The 22,211-nt window shown below is 40.2% G+C and overlaps 2 protein-coding genes across 3 annotated transcripts in view; one reads left to right on the top strand and one right to left on the bottom strand.

Moving 5' to 3' along the window:
• si:dkey-172j4.3 (diacylglycerol kinase delta) overlaps window positions 1-22,211 on the bottom strand; it is an 83,776-nt gene that overhangs the window by 40,306 nt on the left and 21,259 nt on the right.
• Window positions 4,490-9,346, top strand: LOC132848804 (uncharacterized). Of its 2 annotated transcripts, none has more exons than XM_060874816.1 (2): window positions 4,490-8,855; window positions 9,142-9,346. In XM_060874816.1, exon 1 carries the CDS (start codon window positions 4,664-4,666, stop codon window positions 8,597-8,599), a length of 3,936 nt encoding a protein of 1,311 aa, XP_060730799.1. In that variant the 5' UTR covers window positions 4,490-4,663; the 3' UTR covers window positions 8,600-8,855; window positions 9,142-9,346. The 2 variants fall into 2 exon arrangements, with proteins under 2 accessions (XP_060730799.1, XP_060730800.1); XM_060874817.1 differs by having other exon boundaries at window positions 9,125-9,346.

Below are 22,211 nucleotides of genomic sequence, written 5' to 3'. Positions count from 1 at the left end.
ACGACTGTGTGTGTGTTTACAAAGAAATGGCAGTCGTGTAGAAGATGTTCTGTTTTGCTAAAAAGTGTTAATTTCCCTTGTGGGATGCCCTGTAGAAACCTACACGTTTAACTGTGATGTGATTCATCCGAAGGAAAAAAGCATGACTCCAGTAGCAGAGTGTGAAAAATTCATTACTTATATGCAGTGTTTATATTTGTCTTTATTTAATTCCAGTGGGGGGGGGCACGGTGGCTTAGTGGTTAGCACGTTCGCCTCACACCTCCAGGGTCGGGGTTCGATTACCGCCTCCACCTTGTGTGTGTGGAGTTTGCATGTTCTCTCCGTGCCTCGGGGGTTTCCTCCGGGTACTACGGTTTCCTCCCCCGGTCCAAAGACATGCATGGTAGGTTGATTGGCATCTCTGGAAAATTGTCCCTAGTGTGTGATTGCGTGAGTGAATGAGTGTGTGTGTGCCCTGCGATGGGTTGGCACTCCGTCCAGGGTGTATCCTGCCTTGATGCCCAATGACGCCTGAGATAGGCACAGGCTCCCCGTGACCCGAGGTAGTTCGGATAAGCGGTAGAAGATGAATGAATGAATGAATTAATAATTCCAGTGGAACAGCACAGGAAAGCTGTGCTTCAACATATACATGTTTGTATGTGTGTGTGTGAGGAGAGAGAGAGAGAGAGAGAGAGAGAGAGAGAGAATCTGTTCATTCATTCTGTTCTGACATTTCTTCCCTGCTTACGACTCTGTGTAGTGAGCCCCAGTGTGACTTCATTTCCCCGAGTGTAACCTGTAGACATGGAGGCTCATATAACCTGCTCCAATTCAATTACTCAGGCCCTCTCTATTCAATCTTTTCTGGCTTCGATACAGCTTGGGCTTGGCTCATATACCCTGTGTGTGTGTCTGTGTGTGTATCAGATGGCAACCGTATTCAGCTAATGATGTTGATGTTGACGATAAAGGTGCATCTGATTATTGTGCCTTTACAGCGTTGTCTCTTCTGAAACATGACTGAATTCCTCTCTCGTCTCTTTCTGGCACTGTGGAACACCACTTTTTACAGCATGATGGATTCCTTCATTGTCCTCGACCCACACAGCTTATTAATAATCAAGGCTGGTGCTCTGGTCAGCTCACTCTTTCCAATTCCATTTTGCAACACAATGACTACAGTAGTGTGCTGGTTAAGAAGACCTCAAGATTTCAAGCCTCAGGACATCTGGAGAGCCACTACTGGGCCTTTTAGCACCTTATAACCTCAACAGCTCGTACATAAAGATTTCTTTTAATAGACCAACCAACATAAAGAATAGAATTTATACCTGATCTGTGTCGAACTTATTAACTCTCAGACAAGACAGATAAACCTGAAGGGGAAACCAGTTGAGCTTGTAGACAAAACACTCTTACTAGATTGTACTCAGTGTAAAACTTCTATATATTTATATATGGTGAGCTACGAGTGTATAATTAGAGTGATTATATGGCCTTGTCTGATTATATTAGATCTATCCAATAAAATAATATAATTTATAATATAATACAGTATAAACACTGCAAATGTCTTAGCAAATCTTAGCATGTGAGAATATCTTGAACAAAGTCGAAATGATCTAGTGATTACTATGATTACAATAAACTAATATAATCTTCATGAAATATAGACTTAGTTTTGTTATAGAAATAATAAGAAATAATAGAATCTAGAAATAAATGTCACTATTTTAAAGTATTTCCAGCTTGAAAGCAGTAAAAAAAAACAGTAAAAAATGTTTAGAAATAATATAACAACAACAACAGCAACAACAACAACAACAACAATAATAATAATAATAATAATTTAGTAGAATTTTATTTGGTTTATTGTAATCTTATAAGTAAAAAATATTTTGCAGTGAAATTGTGTTGTGTTATGTGATATAATTAATGTGTGCTGGCTCCTTTAAGAGATCGTCACGTAATGATGATGTCATCAGCGCCAGACTAGTTCGTCAGTTGTTTATAGGAAGCCATCAAGCCCTCATTGCAGCTCTGCTAATCGTAATTCATCTGCTACATTTCATGTTCTTTCGAAGGCATTGTTGGTATGTTGAGTCACGTTAAAAGGTTATATAACTATATTTGTCAGTATTTTACATTTTGTCCTAAGAGTTCATTTCAATTTGAAATTCAAATACTTACAGTACAGACAACGTGTTAAATATATATTGCTTTAAAACGTGCACCTTGGAACTCAAAGAGCTTTAAATGTTAGTTGTGTGATATGTTTTATTCATAAATACATATTTGATTCTCATGTCATGTAAACAACTTTAATTAATTAGCTTAAATTCATTGTCATTCTTTTTTTTAGTTTTACCCTACTTCCAGTCAGCCATTAAACGAAGTGAATTGGATGTCTGCTTCAGTGTGGTGATTGGTAGAGGAGTTGTCTGTCTGTCAACTGGTGCAAGGCGTATTAGGGTGACAGAATAGTAAAACAACATCTTCATGCAGACTGATCTACAGCAGAAAAGGTCAGGGTGTCTCCTTGTGGTGGAAGAGAGAAAGGCAATTATATGACACATAATCGGACTCCCTTTACACTATGGAAGATTCAAAGACCCCAACTCATAGCACTTTAGTGACCTGGTCTAATCGGTCAATGTCATCCAAACGTTCAAAAGGGTCTTCTGTCAGTTCTGCTATTGCCTTAGCCCTTGCTGAAGCTGAAGAAGCCAAAGTTAAAGTAGAATATGCAGAGAAGGAAATGCATATAAAGATGCAAAGTGCACACTTGGATGCAGAAAAGGCACGTTTAGAGGCACAATTATTTGTTTTAGACGTTGAAAGGAAAGCTGCTGCTGCAGTAGCTAAGGCTGAAGCACTAACTGCAGCCCTAAGTTGTGATAAAGAATCAAGTCGGAAATCTGACATTGAATACAGATCTGGCTCTCACGATTCTATCCTAAGAACAAAAGAGTATGTTCAAGAACAAGCTAGACTGCAAGCTAACGCCCAGTTAGATCCATCTGAGATGTTGGAGGATGCATGGCCACCGCCGCCACCAGCAGAATTATTTCAAGAGAACTTGATGGAACGGCCATCCTATGAAATTGAGGGTTTCGACACAAACAAAGACTACAGACGTTATGATACCTCTAAAGTCATTTTTGAGGCTGAGTCGCATCTCTTTGGTGCTCATTCAAACACATCGGCTGGTTACGCTCTCTATCCGGATGCTCAACCTCCATATGTAAAATCCGCTCCTGCCATCAAAACAGAACAGGATCCTTACCCATGTAATATAAGGCTGCCTGATGAGACATGTCACAGGCCCACCTATTCACATTCTAACATGCAGTCATCAGGAAGGGCTCCAAATGCCCACAGTTATCCACAAGTTAAATCATATGCTGCGACTCCATCTCAACATGTCCAATTTCGGGCTAGTACTCCTGATGTAAATCAGAGTGTTACTGATCTCGTCAGATTCATGGCGCGGCGAGAGATTGTTTCAACAAGTCTACTATCATTCGATGATCGCCCTGAAAATTACAGAGCATGGAAGGCATCATTCTTAACTGCCATCAGAGATCTTAATCTCACGGCTAAAGAAGAGATGGATCTATTGATCAAATGGTTAGGTGCAGATTCTAGAGAACAAGCAAAACGTATAAGAGCAGTTCATATCAAAAACCTAGACAGAGGTCTTCAGATGATCTGGGAACGGTTAGATGATTGTTTTGGAGCACCTGAGGTCATTGAGAGTTCATTACTCAGGAGACTAGATGGTTTCCCAAGGATTTCAAATAAAGAAACAAACAAACTTAGAGACTTAGGAGACCTCCTCATGGAACTCCAAGTGGCAAAATCTGAGGGAGTGCTATTAGGTCTCGCCTGTTTGGACACTGCACGGGGCATAGCTGGTATAGTGCAAAAGCTACCATTCAGTCTGCAAGAGAAATGGATGGCTCTAGGCTATGCATTCAAACAACGGCACAAAGTCCCCTTTCCCCCGTTTTATGTACTTGTTAACTTTGTCACAGAACAAGCAAAGATGAGGAATGATCCCAGTTTTGTTCTTCCTCTTCATGCCGACAATCCAAAGCCAGGAAACTTTAAGAATGTTAACAAAGCTTCAATCTCAGTACACAAGACCGATGTTTTTCCAGAGAGAACTGTAACTGGTGAAACCCAAAATGTTGATATAGATGTGGCTAAATTCTGCCCTATACATAAAAAACCACACCCTTTGTACAAATGCCGTGGGTTTAAAGAGAAATCATTTGAAGATAGGAAGGCCTTTTTGAAGCAGAATGGGATTTGTTTTAAGTGTGTAGCATCCACCACACACTTTGCAAGAAACTGCGAAAAGCTCATCAAGTGTTCTGAATGCGGCAGCGAAACACACCATTCCGCTTTGCACCCAAAATCCATCTCTCAGCCCGTTAAAACCCACATCCAGACCAAAGATCATGGCGGGGAGAAGGAACCCTCCGAAGATGAAGTGTCGACTAAGTGTACAGGAGTCTGTGGTAGTAATCTTAGTGGCAAGACATGTTCAAAGATTTGCCTTGTGACAGTGTTTCCAAGTGGTCAGCGAGAGAAAGCAATCAAGGTGTATGCCATCATTGACGATCAAAGCAACCGATCCTTGGTGAGATCGAAATTCTTCAGTGTCTTTGACATGGACGGCAACAGATCCTCCTACTATCTCAAAACGTGTGCAGGGATGATCCAAACAAGTGGTAGAAGAGCACATGGATTCCAGGTGGCATCTATTGATGGTCGGGTCGTTCATACTCTGCCAACCTTGATAGAATGTGATAACATCCCAGATAATCGGTCTGAGATACCCTCACCACAAATTGCTCTTCATCATCCACATCTAAAAGGCATTGCAGCACAGATTCCAGAGGTTGATTCAAAGGTTCCAATTATGATGCTGTTAGGTAGGGATCTCATAGAGGTACATAAGGTGAAGAGGTACATTAATGGCCCCCCTGAAGCTCCATATGCTCTGAAGCTGGACCTGGGCTGGGTCATAGTTGGTGACGTGTGCCTGGGCAGAGTTCACAAGCCGGAAAGTGTTAACACTCTCTTCACCAGCACCTTGGATAGTGGTCGTCAGTCACTGTTTAAGCCGTGTCCTAATGTCTTTTATATCAAGGAGAATGTTTGTGATGTAAAGCCCTCAAGTTCTTGTACTGCTATTCCACTGAAGAAGCCTGTATGGAAAAGGGATGACCATGTAGAACAGGACATCTTCAAGAGAACAAAGGATGATGAAAGATTGGCTCTTTCAGTTGAGGATTTGGCTTTCCTTCATATAATGGAGAAAAGCTTTTACAAGGATGAGAAGCACAGCTGGGTAGCTCCCCTTCCGTTCAAACTCCAGAGGCAGCGCTTACCAAACAACAGGTCACAAGTTTTAGATCGTTTCAGATCTCTACAGCGATCTTTTGCTAAGAAGCCAATCATGAAAGAGCACTTCTTTACATTTATGGAGAAGATACTGGAAAGAGGTCACGCCGAAGTAGCACCACCACTTAACCATCAAGAAGAATGTTGGTACTTGCCTCTCTTCGGTGTGTACCACCCAAAGAAGCCAAACCAGATTAGAGTCGTCTTTGATTCAAGCTGTCAGTATGATGGTGTCTCACTTAACGACGTTCTTCTGAAGGGACCCGACCTGAATAATGGACTGCTTGGAGTACTTTTGCGCTTCAGAAAGGAGGCAGTAGCGATTACCACAGATATACAACAAATGTTTCATTGTTTTCTTGTTAGGCCAGAAGATAGAAATTTTCTTAGGTTCTTCTGGCATGGAAATAATGATCCAGAGCAAAACATCATTGAGTTCAGGATGAAAGTCCATATCTTCGGTAACAGTCCTTCTCCAGCCGTCGCAATCTATGGCCTTAGACAGGCAGTGAAGGAAACTGAGACAGAGTTCGGAACAGACGTCCTAAAGTTCATAGAAAGAGATTTCTATGTGGACGACGGCTTAAAATCTCTACCCTCTGCAACAGCTGCCATTGATCTCCTTAAAAGGACACAAGAAGCACTTGCTCGCTCCAATCTAAAGTTGCATAAAATTGCATCAAACAGTGAGGAAGTTATGAATGTATTTACATCTGAAGGTGACTGCCGAGATTCAAAGGACATGGACCTGGACAAAGACACATCGTCAGTCCAGCGTACTTTAGGAGTTAGCTGGAATCTCAAAACTGACACATTTACATTTCAGCTGTCCAATGATGTGAAACCGTTTACACGCCGTGGCGTTCTCTCTACTGTGAATGGGTTATATGACCCATTCGGGTTTGCAGCTCCGGTTGTTATTCAAGGCAAAGTTCTGATTAGAAACCTCACAAGTGACTCACTGGACTGGGACCTACCCTTACCCCTGGAGAAAAGGGAATCCTGGCAAAAATGGAGGGACTCCCTTCAAGAGCTTCAACAGCTCCAAATCCCTAGACCCTACACCAAAACCTCTCCATCAGAAGCTTCACATAGAGAGCTCTGTGTCTTCTCAGATGCTTCAGTTATGGCTATAGCTGCAGTAGCTTATCTCAAAATTCTGGACATGGAGGGAAAGTGCGAAACAAGTTTCATCTTAGGGAAAGCCAGGCTGGCGCCTCGCCAAGAGTTGACAATCCCTCGCCTTGAGCTCTGTAGTGCAGTGTTGGCCGTAGAGGTGGCTGACATTATAATGGCAGAGTTGGATGTTAAGTTTGATAGAGTAACCTTTTTCACAGACAGCAAAGTGGTCCTCGGTTACATCTATAATGAAAAACGCAGATTCTATGTCTTTGTGAATAATCGAGTTCAAAGAATAAGAAGCAGTTCGCACCCTCAGCAATGGCATTATGTTCCAAGTGCCCAGAATCCAGCCGACCATGCAACAAGGTCTGTGCCTGCAGATCGTCTAAAAGATACAACATGGCTTACTGGTCCACCATTCTTGTCCTGCTCTAATCAGGAATATAACACTTCAGGTCAATTTGATCTTGTGGAGCCAACCAGTGATGTTGAAGTTCGCCCTGAGGCAACAGTGCTCACTACCCATATCAAAGACAGCCAGCTTGGTACAAAGCGCTTCGAGGGTTTCTCCAGTTGGAAGATACTTCTTCGAGCTGTTGCATGTCTAATACATGTTGTACAGACATTCAAAGGGAATTCAACCAAAAATGTGGAAAATTGCAAAGGTTGGCATTGTTGTAGGATGTCGTACAATGTAAATGAGTTGAACCAAGCCAAAGTCACCGTCATTCGTGCTGCACAGCAGGAAGCATTCATTGAGGAACTCAGATGCATCAGAGATGGTAAGAACATTTCAAAGGACAGTCCCCTCTTTACACTGAACCCCATCATAGACAAAGATGGCCTTATGAGGGTTGGAGGACGGATCTCACACGCAGGTGTCGACTATGATGAAAGCAATCCCATCATAATCCCAAGAAGGCACCACATTGCAACTTTGATAATGAGGTTTTACCATGAACAATCTCAACATCAGGGTAGGCACATTACTGAAGGTGCTATACGTATGGCAGGTTTTTGGATTTTGGGAGCCAAAAGGAGCATATGTTCTCTTATCTTTGGATGTGTAGTTTGCCGAAGGCTACGAGGAAAGAGTGAAGTACAAATGATGTCTGATTTACCGGTGGACAGGGTCAGTACTGAGCCCCCCTTTACCTATGTAGGCACCGATGTATTCGGGCCTTGGACCATCTCAGCCCGCCGCACTAGAGGTGGACATGTGAATAGCAAAAGATGGGCGGTGCTGTTCACCTGTTTAACCATCAGAGCTGTCCATATTGAAGTAGTGGAGTCTATGGACACATCTTCTTTCATAAACGCTATGAGACGCTTCATTGCCATTCGTGGTCCAATCAAGCAGATGCGATCCGATCGAGGGACCAATTTTGTAGGGGCATGCAGAGAACTGGACATTCCTTCTAATTTGGATGAGGCAAAGGTGTCAAGGTTTCTTGCAGAACAAGGGTGCTCTTGGATCTTCAATCCACCCCACGCTTCGCACATGGGTGGAGCATGGGAGCGCATGATAGGTATAACCCGAAAGATCTTAGACTCCATGATGCTTCAGCTGGGACCGTCTAAAATTACACATGAAGTTTTCACAACATTCTTGGCAGAGGTGACGGCGATAATAAACTCCAGACCGCTGATTCCTGTATCTGTGGATCCTGAGGACCCCCTTATACTCACTCCTGCAACATTACTTACTCAGAAGTATGGTTCTTTCCCTTGTCCTCCTGTCGAACTTGATCATACTGACCTCTACAGGCGACAGTGGAAACGAGTCCAAAACCTAGCTTCCACCTTTTGGGACAGGTGGCGGAAGCAGTATCTCTCCACACTGCAACCTAGGAAAAGGTGGCAATTCAAAAATCAAGACATCACAACGGGTAGTGTTGTCCTTATGAAAGACAGTCAGTCTAAACGCAACCAGTGGCCTTTGGGGCGCATCACTAAAGTGTTGCCTAGTGGAGATGGAAGGGTACGAAAGGTCGAAATCAAAATTGTCAATAAGGGAGAACCAAAGGTTTTTGTCAGACCTGTAACTGAAGTGGTAATGCTCATTCCTTCCAACTAATTCAGTGACTGGTTTACTCCTTTAAGCGTTTGGTTACAATGAGTCGTGGTATCTAGTGATACCAGGCGGGGAGTGTGTTGTGTTATGTGATATAATTAATGTGTGCTGGCTCCTTTAAGAGATCGTCACGTAATGATGATGTCATCAGCGCCAGACTAGTTCGTCAGTTGTTTATAGGAAGCCATCAAGCCCTCATTGCAGCTCTGCTAATCGTAATTCATCTGCTACATTTCATGTTCTTTCGAAGGCATTGTTGGTATGTTGAGTCACGTTAAAAGGTTATATAACTATATTTGTCAGTATTTTACATTTTGTCCTAAGAGTTCATTTCAATTTGAAATTCAAATACTTACAGTACAGACAACGTGTTAAATATATATTGCTTTAAAACGTGCACCTTGGAACTCAAAGAGCTTTAAATGTTAGTTGTGTGATATGTTTTATTCATAAATACATATTTGATTCTCATGTCATGTAAACAACTTTAATTAATTAGCTTAAATTCATTGTCATTCTTTTTTTTAGTTTTACCCTACTTCCAGTCAGCCATTAAACGAAGTGAATTGGATGTCTGCTTCAGTGTGGTGATTGGTAGAGGAGTTGTCTGTCTGTCAACTGGTGCAAGGCGTATTAGGGTGACAGAATAGAAATAAATAATTTCTATATTCCTTAGTTTCCAATTACGGAATATTCAAAATAAAATAGTTAAAAATGCTAAAATACAGGATGTTTAAAAGCCTACAAACAAGCCACTGCTCTGTTAATCTATGTGAATATCAGATGTAGCTATAGTTTTTATAGAGATCTGTGTTTATTTTTCTCCTAAAATGAGTGTGCTCTTTCATTCATTCATTCATTTTCTACCGCTTATCCGAACTACCTCGGGTCACGGGGAGCCTGTGCCTATCTCAGGCGTCATCGGGCATCAAGGCAGGATACACCCTGGACGGAGTGCCAACCCATCACAGGGCACACACACACACTCATTCACTCACGCAATCACACACTACAGACAATTTTCCAGAGATGCCAATCAACCTACCATGCATGTCTTTGGACCGGGGGAGGAAACCGGAGTGAGTGTGTTCTTTAAATAAAATAAAAGTGAATTAGGAAAAAAGCTCCATTTAGTCATTTCAGCGTGCCGAAACATCACAGAGAACAATCGCACACACTTTGGACAATTGTGTCTTTGGACTGGGGATGAAACCGGAGACGCCAGAGCAAACCCTCAAAGCTCAGTGATAATATTCTCATTACACACAGGATAGAGGTGAGACCTGATCTCTGGAGGTGTAAGGCAAATGTGCTGCCCACAAAGCCACCTTGACCCCCATCTAAATTAATTTTATAATCTCAAATCCACTACCAGCATGATTATAGGACAAAAGTGGACTAACTGGAGGAAAGCCATGCACACACAGAGAGAATATGTGAATCTCCACACAGAGCTCAGGATCCAACCAGAGACCCCGGAGCTGTGAGTCACCACCAGCACCCACTCGCTACCTCACTCATAGACTTTTCAGAACAGTGCTCTTTCAGACACATGCTATTTATTTAACTGAAGGTGTTATCTCTTTTCTATTTTCATTGCTTCTCGACAATCACTGAAGCCTCAAATGCACTTGAAGGGAGCAGATAAATTACTAATGCAGCTGCGGTGAAATGAAAATGTCTGGATTTGTTGAAAACAGTTCATGTGGAAAAAACTAAAGAAATGAGAGAACAAATGATATCGCCTAGCTCTAGCTGTGTGCTTGTGCTGGTCAAGGTTGCAGTGCTTTCACGAGTCACTCAGAAGTCTGATGCATATGACACAGAAAACTTTTAATTTTTGCTCGTCATCAGATTTATTGGGTTCTACTGGATTTCAAGGAGATGTGTGTTGTGTGTGTTTTTTTTTTTTTTTTTGCTTTAAATGTCAGTCTGACACTCATCTCTTTCGCTCTGTTTGTCTGTCTGTCTGTCTGTATATTAACGTTTAAAAGCGTAAAGCATACTGCATTGGATTCATTTGGATTTACATTACAGTATAAAGGTAGTCATTATTCACACATGAATGTATAAGGCTCACATCGTAGTTAAGGTTATCTTTTTATTAGTTAGTGATTAGTGCATGCCTTAATCAACTCGTCATTAGTTCAAGTATTTATTCAGGGATTAGTGTGTGATTATTCATGTACAGTTATTGTAAGGTATAAATACTGTCTACATAAATAACATTTCTGTAATGACTAACATAATGCAGCAATGCACTGAGCACTAGCCTCTGCTCATATGACAGCATATTTTAATATTACAGCACTGCTTGTGAATGGATACATGTACGTCATCTTTCGTGGCTCATTTCAAGGAAATCATTTCCAAATGTAAAACACCACACAGGTCATCAGCCATACACTAGTAGCAGTCGTTACTGAGGAACCTGCACCAGACGCTGCAATTTGTTCATGTCATTCTTATCATAATCGACTGTGTGTTTGGAATATGGCTTACTGCAACTAATGAGCAAATGAAAAAGTGTGTGTGTGTGTAGTGGTGTGTGTGTGCGTGTGTTTGTGAGTCTAACAATGACCTTGTGAAGGAGTTCAGTGAGGAGGTGCTTTAGCAGAGGTGTGAGAGGCTCTCTCTCTCTCTCTCTCTCTCTCTCTCTCTCTCATCATCCATATAAATCAACCCCACAAACACTCACCTCTCTAAAACACTCACACACAACCCAACACACTCAGATACACACTCAAACAGGACCTCCTCCCACTCTCTCCTACTTTCTGTCTCTCATCATCCATCTTGTCACCACTTGCAGCTCTGTCCAGCATGAGCCCGAGTTGCTCTGCCTGACAACATCCTAAAAAAACCCAGCATCCAAAGTACAGGGTTGAGTTTATAGCTGGTCATTTCAAGGTGCTCCTGCTAACACTAAAACAATACTGGAGGACCACGGTGGATTGGTGAGTATCACACTTGCCTCACACTGCCTGGTTTGGGGGTTCAATTCCCACCGCCACCGTGTTTGTTGAGTTTGCATGGATCTCCCTATACCTTGGGGGTTTCCTGTGGGTATTCTGGTTTTCCACCCCAGTCCAAAGACATGCATTGTAGGCTGATTGGCATTTCCACATTCTGTGATAAATGTGATCTGGGACAGACTGCATCGACGTGTAAAGACTCCACAGTCCGTATAAGTGATGTAAGTAGCCACATGGATGATTAGGGTGTATACAGTAGAATGTATGAACAGTATTTCCAGTGGATTCTACAGAACAGCTTGGAATGTTCTTCTCAATAATAGTGTATGCTAAATGCTGTAAAATATACACTCAATATCATAGATCCACACATGCTGTGGCTTCAATTTAGTCAAGAACGCAACTCGCATTTCAACCCTAGTCGTGCACAATGGGAGTGAATAGTGCCATGTTATTCACTCATCTATACAGTCATTGCTGATTCTTTTCTGTGGAGATTTGTTTTCATTTGTTCAGGTCCTATGTTTTTTTATCTCACTTATATCTGAGTTTCACTATTGTTGTTTTTCTCTCTTTCATGCTGCTGTGATCTGCTCTGTTCTCTCTAGGCTTCAGTCCGAATGATCGTGTTTGAAATCTGACTGACATACATTTCAAAACTACATGAAGAAGCGAAGGGAGAAAGAAAGGAATTGATTAAATGAAATGAGGATTACGTTTCAATAGTTCTAGAGGCTCAGAGGGATGTCTCTGCTTTCCTGGCTCAGTACACGATAGGCCATGTGAGGACCCTGTGCAAGCATGTGAGGTGTCAATCAAACAAATACGATGTGTGATCATCAACCCTGGTAATATTTAAATCATAGCTGAGGCATTTGAATATGTGGCCACTGGCGTGTGACTAAAATAAGGCCACGCTTCTAATTATAACAGCTCTCTTTCTGCATGGTGTAATACTGATAAATGGCAAGTTGCTTATGCTTGTTGTTTGTATCTCATCATTCAAATCAGATCGATTTGCCAGTCAAATTTCAATTACAGAGACAGTTACAAGATGTGACAAATGAGCAGAGAGTTTAAACTCCGTGTTTAAACTGGACAGAAATAGAAGAACATCAAACAGTGTGCCAATCAGGTGTGTTTTAGGTCACAAAAACCTAAACAATAAAAATGAGCAAATAATGGTGTCTTTAAATTCTGAAATGAATTTTCTTTCCATTTCTATTTTTCAGTGATAGCCTGATGTGACAGTTTTTAGTTTTGAAAATGGTGGCATGCAGAAAACGATGAGTGTGTGGGAATATTCTGAATTTAATGCTTACACAACAGACGCATCCGTGTGGTTTCTAATAATAACACATCAGTGATGAAATCAAGGGAAATCCCGCCAGCTGAAAGGAGGCCTCTGCACATCAGGCATGAAATAGCTTCTCTCTAAATTATTGACTTACAAAACCTAAATGTAGATAATGACAATAATCTAAATAAAACCTGCAGGACAATAGCAAATAATGTACTATTCGATATTGAGACTGTACAGTGTGTGGTGAAAGAGGACATTAGGAAAAAGTGGGAAATGAAGAAATGTAGAGTGATGTAAGGGATCAGGGCAGAGATCCAGCCAGGAGAATGGGGCAAAATATTGAGAAAGAAGCTGGGAACAGGAGATGAGGTTCGGAGATGGGGTAAGAAAAGACGCACAAGATCGGGGTAGGAGTTCAGCGTAGGACATCGATAGCGCAGGGGAGAGAGGCTGAAGATCGGGGTAGAAAAGTGGAGGTAGACTCTGACAGATGAGGTCAGATTTTCACACGAACTCTGGAAAAATACATTTTCACTATGAGCATTTTTCCAGAAAGTGTGTAAAAATAAACACAGCCTGAAACCACACTATCAAACTCTGTGTGTGTGTTTTCTCTCCCCCACAGATTGCTCGGGTCAGTATGAGTGGCTCCTATGTGTGTAATGCTCTCGTTGGCCGCCCCCTCAGCCGACGCTATTGTGTAACTGCTGTACTGCGGCACCACACACACACGTACACATGCATACACACACGCCACACTCTGCTAACATGCATAAGCAATACTTAAAACCCAGAGAGTTTCTCTGTCTATCAGTTCAGATGATGGAGCTGGGGCTTCAATCCCTGTCAGTGTCAGTAAAGGAGGCGTGGCTTCTTTCACAATGAATTATTCAGATAAACAATTATTTTAATTAAAACATTTATTTAAAGTGCATTGGGTCAAATTAAACACCAGACACATACACACACATAAAATGGTAATCACAGCTCATTTAGCATGCCGGTGACCATAGAAACCAGGACAACACACGCTTACACGTTATACTATAAGCATTTAGGAAAAAATTAAGTTCATTTTTTCTACAAACATGACAAGACTCCAGACATGCAAGACATGACATGTAGGGATAAATGAAAAGAAACTGTATACGAGACTATTAGTAGAGACTTCACTGAGTTCCATTAACATGTACAAATAATCAAGGAACCAATGTTAAATACAAATTATACGAATCAGTTCATTTCTATCCATAAAAAAGACCAATTTCTGAACTTGATAGAAATTCTAAATTGAGAGATAACAGGATAAAAATCCCAGCAGTTAAACAAATAAAAAACAACAACAAAAATGTGATTTTTTCACATCCATTCCTAATGTGAAGTGTTTGAGTTTCCCTCTGGTCCAGTGATGGAGAAACCACCATTTCGACAGTCTGCCCCTGAGCTAACAAATATAATGCAATATCTGTTTTTTAAACTGAGTGTCTTTCAGGAGACAGTAATATCAGTCTCATGTATTGGGTAGAAAGGGCACTAGGTTATTACTGAGCACACTGTGAGTAATAAACAACCTGAATCCTTCACACCTTCAGTGCGATTTTTAATACAAATGATCTAATGTGGTGATTGATATATACATTCAAGGTCAAAATGTAGTCACATTAAACTATTGAATTACAAAGATTAGCCTGTTGAACTTTTCCTCAACCTCATACATTTACAATAATGAGGTGAGATCATGCAAAAAACATGCAAAAATTAAACTAAGGCAGCTCAGATTGCGCTAAAGACAAAGACAAAGAGTGTGTAATTTAAGACAAGGGAGCAGGGATGTGGTGAGTCAATGTGAAGCAAAGCTACACACACATACACACACAATTGATACAGAAAGAAACAAAACCTTTATCTTTGCACATCTCTGGGGTTAACCCTCCCTCCTGCTCTCTTTTTCTCTCTGTGTGTGCTTTCTTTTTGTCTCTATATCGCTCTTGTCATCTCTGTACAGTCTCTGTTCTGTTTCCGCCACAATTCAAACACACGCATCTGTATGTGTTAGGGGATTGATCTGTGCTTTCATCTCATGGTGACACAAAATCCCACCCCTCTCTCTCTCTATGCTGCACCTGCTTACTGTGTGCTTGTGGTGTTAGTGTGTTTGTGTGTATGTGTGTGTGTGTGTGTATGTGGGCTCCCTCTTTCTCAAAGCTCTCAAAATGCACAAAAGGAGTCTAAATAAAGCAGCGACCACGGCTCCGGGTGCTCCGATGTTTTCCACGGAGTTCTCCTCTAAAACTGGGGCGTAAAACCCGAGCTCTCAGCTGAGGCTCCGTAATAAACATCACAAATCGACTGAGCCTTCTCTAAAGAATTAGATCAGAACCTTGTTAAAGACTTGATGATGATCTGTGTTCTGGGTAACACACACCTCACCGGATGTGAGAAGTGCAGCGCTGAAGGCCTGGCCTCCAATACACTTCTAAAGACACTGGTTTAACCTTCAGATTCGAGAAACAGCTGAAGCGTAGTACATTTCTACATTAATCTTGCCCATTTTTGTACACAGAACATGTAGGTGCATGAACAAGTTCCTAAGTTATGACATTTTGGACCTGATTCATTATAAAATACAAGATTGTAGATTTTCTGCTACACTGAAATTAAGACACCAGGCTTTCTCCTGTAACTGGGATGATACCTTCTTTTTAAAAGCACACTATCTTCTCGTAAACACTTTTTAAAGTTGCACAATATTAACTATTGTGATATCACACCATCAGTAAGGAAAGATATAATTTAATACCTTTATTTATTTTATTTGAAGTTTGTAGAAAGTTTAATTCAATCAAATTTTACTACATTTCTGATACTGATACTGAAATCTTGAGTACCTGCCAATACCAGTAAACATTTCTTTTTACCAAGAAAGAAATAACTACTAAAAGTTTTTTTTTTACTTTAATTAATACAGGATAGGATCAAATATAATTGACCCAGTACCAATTCTCTGAGCATATCTTCTGGTAATGAGAGAAAACAAGTCAAGCCTACAGATACTCCTCTCATCCCTCCCTCCCTCCCTCCCTCCAGACAGATAGATAGATAGATAGATAGATAGATAGATAGATAGATAGATAGATAGATAGATAGATAGATAGATAGATAGATACTTTCTTCAAAAATTCCAGCAGTATCCACAAACTTATAAAATATCCATCCATCCATCCATTCCATCATCCATCCATACCTCCCTCCACCCCTCCATCCATCCCCGACACCACTAAACCTGTCAATGGACAGCTTATAAATGTCAGTTAGCCTACAGCACAGTCTTTTGACTGGGAAGGAAACCAGAGTACCTGGAGAAAACCCCCTAGGCATGTGAAGAACAACCAAAACTCCACACACACACACATGGTAGAGGCAGGAATCCAATCCACTATGGTAGGAATATGAAAGGACACACAAATGGGACATCTGAAGCAAACGGGACACATTACAAGGCATATACTATCCTTTTTCCCCATTTCTAACCCAGAATAAAAACCTAACCTGGGATCCATGAACAGGCAAAGCAGCCAGTAATTCAGGTTCCTCTCCAATTATTACCCTCTAACTAAAATTACAACAGCATGGCAGTACCACAAGGATCAACATCACACCCAGTAGCTTCACCTTACACCACAACACTGCTGAGGTCACTAGTGAGGTACACAAGAAGGGGTCATCATTGGGTTTGGCTTCTGACCGGGATGTTAATCAGAAGGCTGTTTTCACCACAGAACGCTGTTATAAAAACACAACGAATTAACCGCAGACTGTTTCTCCTATATTTTATGTCATCTCCCTGTCCATTTAGATCACTGGCATTTTCTATTATAAGAAAATGATTAAAAGACAGAGTGGGGGTGATGTGTCTTCATCTCTGTACTGTATTATATTTGCCTCAAATAGTGTTCATTTCAAAGACAAAAACCAGGAGACTACAACGAAGAAGCAGCACCTTAAATTACAGTGTAGGTAATGAGATCATGCTAAGAGATAAAAATCCTTATTAAATCTCTAGTAAACTAGAAGCGTTGACATTTTTATTAAAATAGGCAGTGTAATCAGCATATTTACATAGTCACTGTTACCAGCCATTGTTCAAAGTGCAGAAAGATTTCTTATGTATAGAGAAAAGCTAGAAAATATATAAGTCATGACATAGACTGCAGGTTTGAATCCTTCCAATTGCATTACTTAATATTCAGTTAAGTAAAACAGAGTGAGGATGTAAAAGGAGATATGAATGAAATATTTATTAAAGCCTCAGTGCCTCAGTGAAATACCTCAGTGACCGAGCAATCTGACTCGTAATTAATTAACAGCGCTGATAATTGATATACTTTAATGAAAAGAGAAAATGGTAATAATTATTCTGTAACGATCGGATAGTAGATGATATCACAAAGAGTTTTAGGACTCACATGTGAAGATGAAACATTCTAGCTTAAAACATGTGTCACTACAATACAAGTCACACGTTAATGATGTTGACTATTCATCTTCATGCTGTCCAAAAAAAACCAAGGAACAAGATAAGGCATGTGTGGTATATAAATCTACTAGCTGCTCCAATATGATCAAATGCCAGTGACAAAAATTATGAAAAACTTCTTTTAATTCAAATCTAACTGAGGTCAAGGGTATTTCATCAAGAAAAAAATAAGTGTGATGGGTTAACTAGAGACCATGTCCCTCAACTTGTTTTCTCATTATTTCATTTGACTGCTGATAGGAAAGTTGTGAGTTTGAATACCAGGTCCACCAAGCTGCCACTGCTGGGCCCTTGAGCAAGGCCCTTAACCCTCAATTGCCAAATGCCTTAAATGTAAAAATCTACCATTACATCTCATTTGACCAAGTCTAATAACTCAATTGAAAAAATGATCAGTGCTGTGACTTTCATTGTTTCAATGAAAATCATAGGAGCTTTACAGCTGAAGAGAGAAACATACCAGCACACACTCAACACACAGTAATCCGCCATCACTGACCTAAATATCATACTGTACATACACAAATCCACTTTATAGTATATCCACTAAATATTCATACCCCTCCTTATAAATCTCCTGGTTTAGCCCTCTTTCTTTCTCTTTCGTTTCTACCTCTACTGTTTAAAAACAATGGCTTATCTATTTAAAAATAAATAAATATATATATATACCAACCTTGGTGAACTCAGCACAACTGAGACACTCCATCACACAAACACAGACACACTTCGGCTTCCTTTTATTGACAAATTAATTACAACTCCTGCATTGTTCGTACCACATCAGTCCAAACATCAACTCCCAGCAACCGTTCCATGTTTACATGCACTTTTGTTAGAGATATGTTACACGACACTTCAGGACATAATGTTATAGGAAAATAATCAACAAGAAGATGGTGCAATCTGTTATGATCTGGTACCATTTGTGGGGACAAAATCCAGACCCAAATGCAGGGATGGAAAGCAGTTTTGGGTTTTATTATTAAAATAATTACATCAACAGACACAGAAAGCCACTAGGGGAAACCAAAGCAACAAAATCAGATAACAAGAGACAAGGACGCTACAAAAGCACATGCAGTTCAGCTGGTATAAATAGGGGAAGTAATTAGAAAACCATAAGGAACAGGTGTACAGAGGCAGGGCTGGGATATGGATTGGGTGGAGCAAAAACAGGTGAGAACACAAAACAAACAAAAGCAAACATGGCACAAGACATAAACAAACCCTTCCGGAACGCCCTCTGGTGTTCTGGAAGGGAACTGTCCAAGCCATCCATGACACACATTCTCTTTAAAGAGTTGTACAGTAATAAAAAAATTCATTAACACCTGCTCATCAATCATATTATACACCATACATTTCAAATTTCACTCGTGTATCAATTTTTTTTTCTGAGAAATTTTCTGAGAAATTTAGTCTTAATCTTTTGGCTGAAAATCGAAAAAGCAGATTTTCAGGTCAAATATTTTCAGGTTAAAACTTACAGAAGTGTACTATATATTTTTAGAGATGTCAAAAAAAAAATTATAATTTTGGTTCAGTGAAATGTAAAGTAAATGTTTAGTTATCTGATGTTACTTATATAGTTATAAATGATATTAGAATATATAAATGATAAAGAATATTAGCTATGTCAAACATATTGATCGATTCTATTGCACTTTAATTAATATGCTAGAAATGAGCGAGAGAAAGATGTAGATGGAAAATTTGGTCAAAACAAGAGTACCAGTCAAAACATTACTAATCTAGGATGGGGGATGGGGGGATGGAGGATAGGGGGAAGGGGTGGGGCTTTCACGTTGCATCAGTTTATATCAGACAGTTCAAGCAGTTCTCCTGCTTTCAACTGGAGCAATCCATACAGGCTTCCAGCATAGTGTAACCTTACGTTGGAAGGGCGCAATGTAAACCTGTTTGAATTATGCCAATAGGAAACATATTAGGAATAATGAGGTATAATGAGGTTTATAATGAATAATAAGGCTTACATTATTGAGATGAATTCTCTACTAGAAATGTATCCAGTGATTTAAAGTAAAATGTCCTTAAAGTCTTTGCATTATTTCATGTTAGAGCTTCTAGTCAGGACACATAGGTGGAAAAAAGATAGTAAGAGACAAATAGTTGTGTGTGTGTGTGTGTGTGTGTGTGTGTGTGTGTATGTTTTACCCTAATAAAACTGAAGAAAAAGATTAGATTAGTTTCATCTTCATGCCGCAACACATGCCAAGTCAACTGAAAGACGAGGAAATGTACTTACTTAGCCAAACTAAACACAGCTATCTATCTACTCTAATAATACAGTCCCTCTCTCACAGTCACTCTCTCTCGGCCAGGCTCCAGACGATACATTAAGGGACAACACTGTCTTACTCATCCCAATTTTCTGCTTGTCTGTAGGTCAACAAAAAACAATGAATCAGAACTCTGAACGTTGGATCGTCGGAGAGGACAGCTATCCTGAGCTACACAGTAACAGTGGCAACGTTAGGCAACATACACATCAATGATCAATAAAAACAATTTAGAACTGAGATACACAATTAATCTATGGGTACAAGATAAACTGTAAACACAAACCTGGACAGCATTAGCACTTGTAACAGTATTCCATGGGTTGTGCAGAGTGCTAATGGCTAACAGCGACAGTTCAGAAAGTTTATCCCTGTCAGCTGTGGGAAGACCTACGCACTCTCTGCTGACATGATTTAGACAATTTTCTCATCACTGACAATTTTTTACTCGAGGCAAAGCCACGCGTGAATTGCACAGTGTGATACGGTAAATAAATATATTCCACTGAGCTGTCGGAGGTCATAATGAATTTCAGACATGTCAGAATATCAGACACTGTGTATTGTGCACACTGTCATGATTTGAGATATGGGAATAAAGTACATATCTGGGCCAGAAAAATGTAACAAACTACCCGGAACGAAGAATCTAAAAAGAGCTACTGGACAACAAATGTTGCATATAACACTGTCTCTCATTTATGTCTGAAATGAAAAATTATGAACCCTGGCAACATTTACATTACAAATAATGTATAACCCCTTTAAAGACACATAACTAATGATACAAAGGTGTGCTACAAACTGTGGTGCACAGAAACCAACAGTAATGCAGACATGCAGCATCATGTACTGTACATTGTGTTTCATTTCGTTTTCTTTTTAGAAGAAAGCTCTTAGTTTAAGCACTGCTCAAGAGATGCAGTATAAGCAGTCAAGTCTTTGCCTTTGTCAAACCAACCCCATGTCCTGTTGTGAAACCTTGTCTGTCCATGTTGTTGCCTTTTAAGGAAAAGCAGAAAAGCTCCCTAGTCTGAAAGAGCATAAAGCACATTTCAATGTCAGAAAAATTCAAAGAAATGCACAGAATCTACAAAGTACAAAAGAGCCATTGAACAATGATGGCTATCACACTGTCTCACATGTATCTTTGAAATGATTGGTTATTAAATGTGATAATTTCATTATTGAATTTTCATTATTTTATAATGTGTGTGTGTGTGTGTGTCATTTTTGGGGTAAAATGATGCTGGAAGGGCTTATTCTTCAAATCTTGCCTAAGGCTCTCTCTCTCTCTCTCTCTCTCTCTCTCTCTCTCTCTCTTTCTCTCTCTCTCTCTCTTTCTCTCTCTCTCTCACACACACACACACACAGAGCTCTAATAGTGCTGAGACTGCAGGAATAAAGGTAAGACACTCTGTCTCTGTGCAACTCTTTCTCTTTCTAACCATCTGTCTCTCCTTTTTTCTTTCTCCCTGACAGAGCATCTCTTCTCCCTCCTGCAGGTTGAAGGTTCTAGGCCACTGTGTAGCATTTCTCTATAAGGACACCCTTTTGGCAAACACCACAGTTGCTAAAAAAGCAAATGTCATTCATTTTTAATCTGTCTCTGCGGAGTGGCTGTCGGTCTGCTTCTTTCAGCCTAAGGGACGTAAGCTTTCAATAACATCTCAGCCTTAATTTTATTTTCCGCTGCAGAGTTAGCAGAAACATGGTAGTGCTCTCATAAAATCTTTCTGCACATCTAACCACAGCCTAAAATAGAGTCAGGGTGACCTAAAAATGGACAAACTGTCACTGAGGCTTACCAAAATGTAGAGAGAGAAAAAGAGAGAGAGAGGTGGAGTCACGCAATCCGAAACTGATCTAAAAACCACATCCTTCACTAGTCAGCTTGGTGTTGAATGTGAAGAAACACTCAAACGACCTAGAGGAAGTCAAAGTCAGACCTTTCCAGTTTCACATCTTAGTCTTCACTCGTAGTTCAGCTACAAGTTTCTAAATTTAGCTTAAAAAAAAAACAAGCTGATCAAAAGTGATCAAATAAAGTAGCACAACAAACTTTGGTGTACAGAAACCAACGATCCTGCAGTCAGGTTAAATCTTTTACATGCAGCATCACTTACAGTGTTATTCTCTAATGGACAAATGTGTTCTTTTTAGTGCTGCTTGAGAGATGAAATGCAATATAAACATTGTCAAGTCTTCTCTTTCTCAAACTAACTCCATCCCATCTGGTGAAACCCTGTCACTAAAAGAGTAAAGCACACTCAGGGCAGAACAATGCAAAGAAATGTCCAGAATGAAGAATCTATGGATAGCCATTGGATGGCAACATTGCAAATCACAATCTCTTAGATTATTGACCTCTTTAAATATCTTAAAGTCTGTGAATGGTTCATAAAATACCATTAAAAACATAATTGTTTACATTTCAGTGCACAATTAACCAAGCAATTATTAGTCATTTGAATTTTTGGCACCTGTACAATCACGC

The sequence above is a fragment of the Tachysurus vachellii genome, chromosome 7 (genome assembly GCF_030014155.1).
Source record: "Tachysurus vachellii isolate PV-2020 chromosome 7, HZAU_Pvac_v1, whole genome shotgun sequence".
Lineage (NCBI taxonomy): Eukaryota > Metazoa > Chordata > Actinopteri > Siluriformes > Bagridae > Tachysurus > Tachysurus vachellii.
This window is presented reverse-complemented; position numbering and strand designations above follow the sequence as displayed.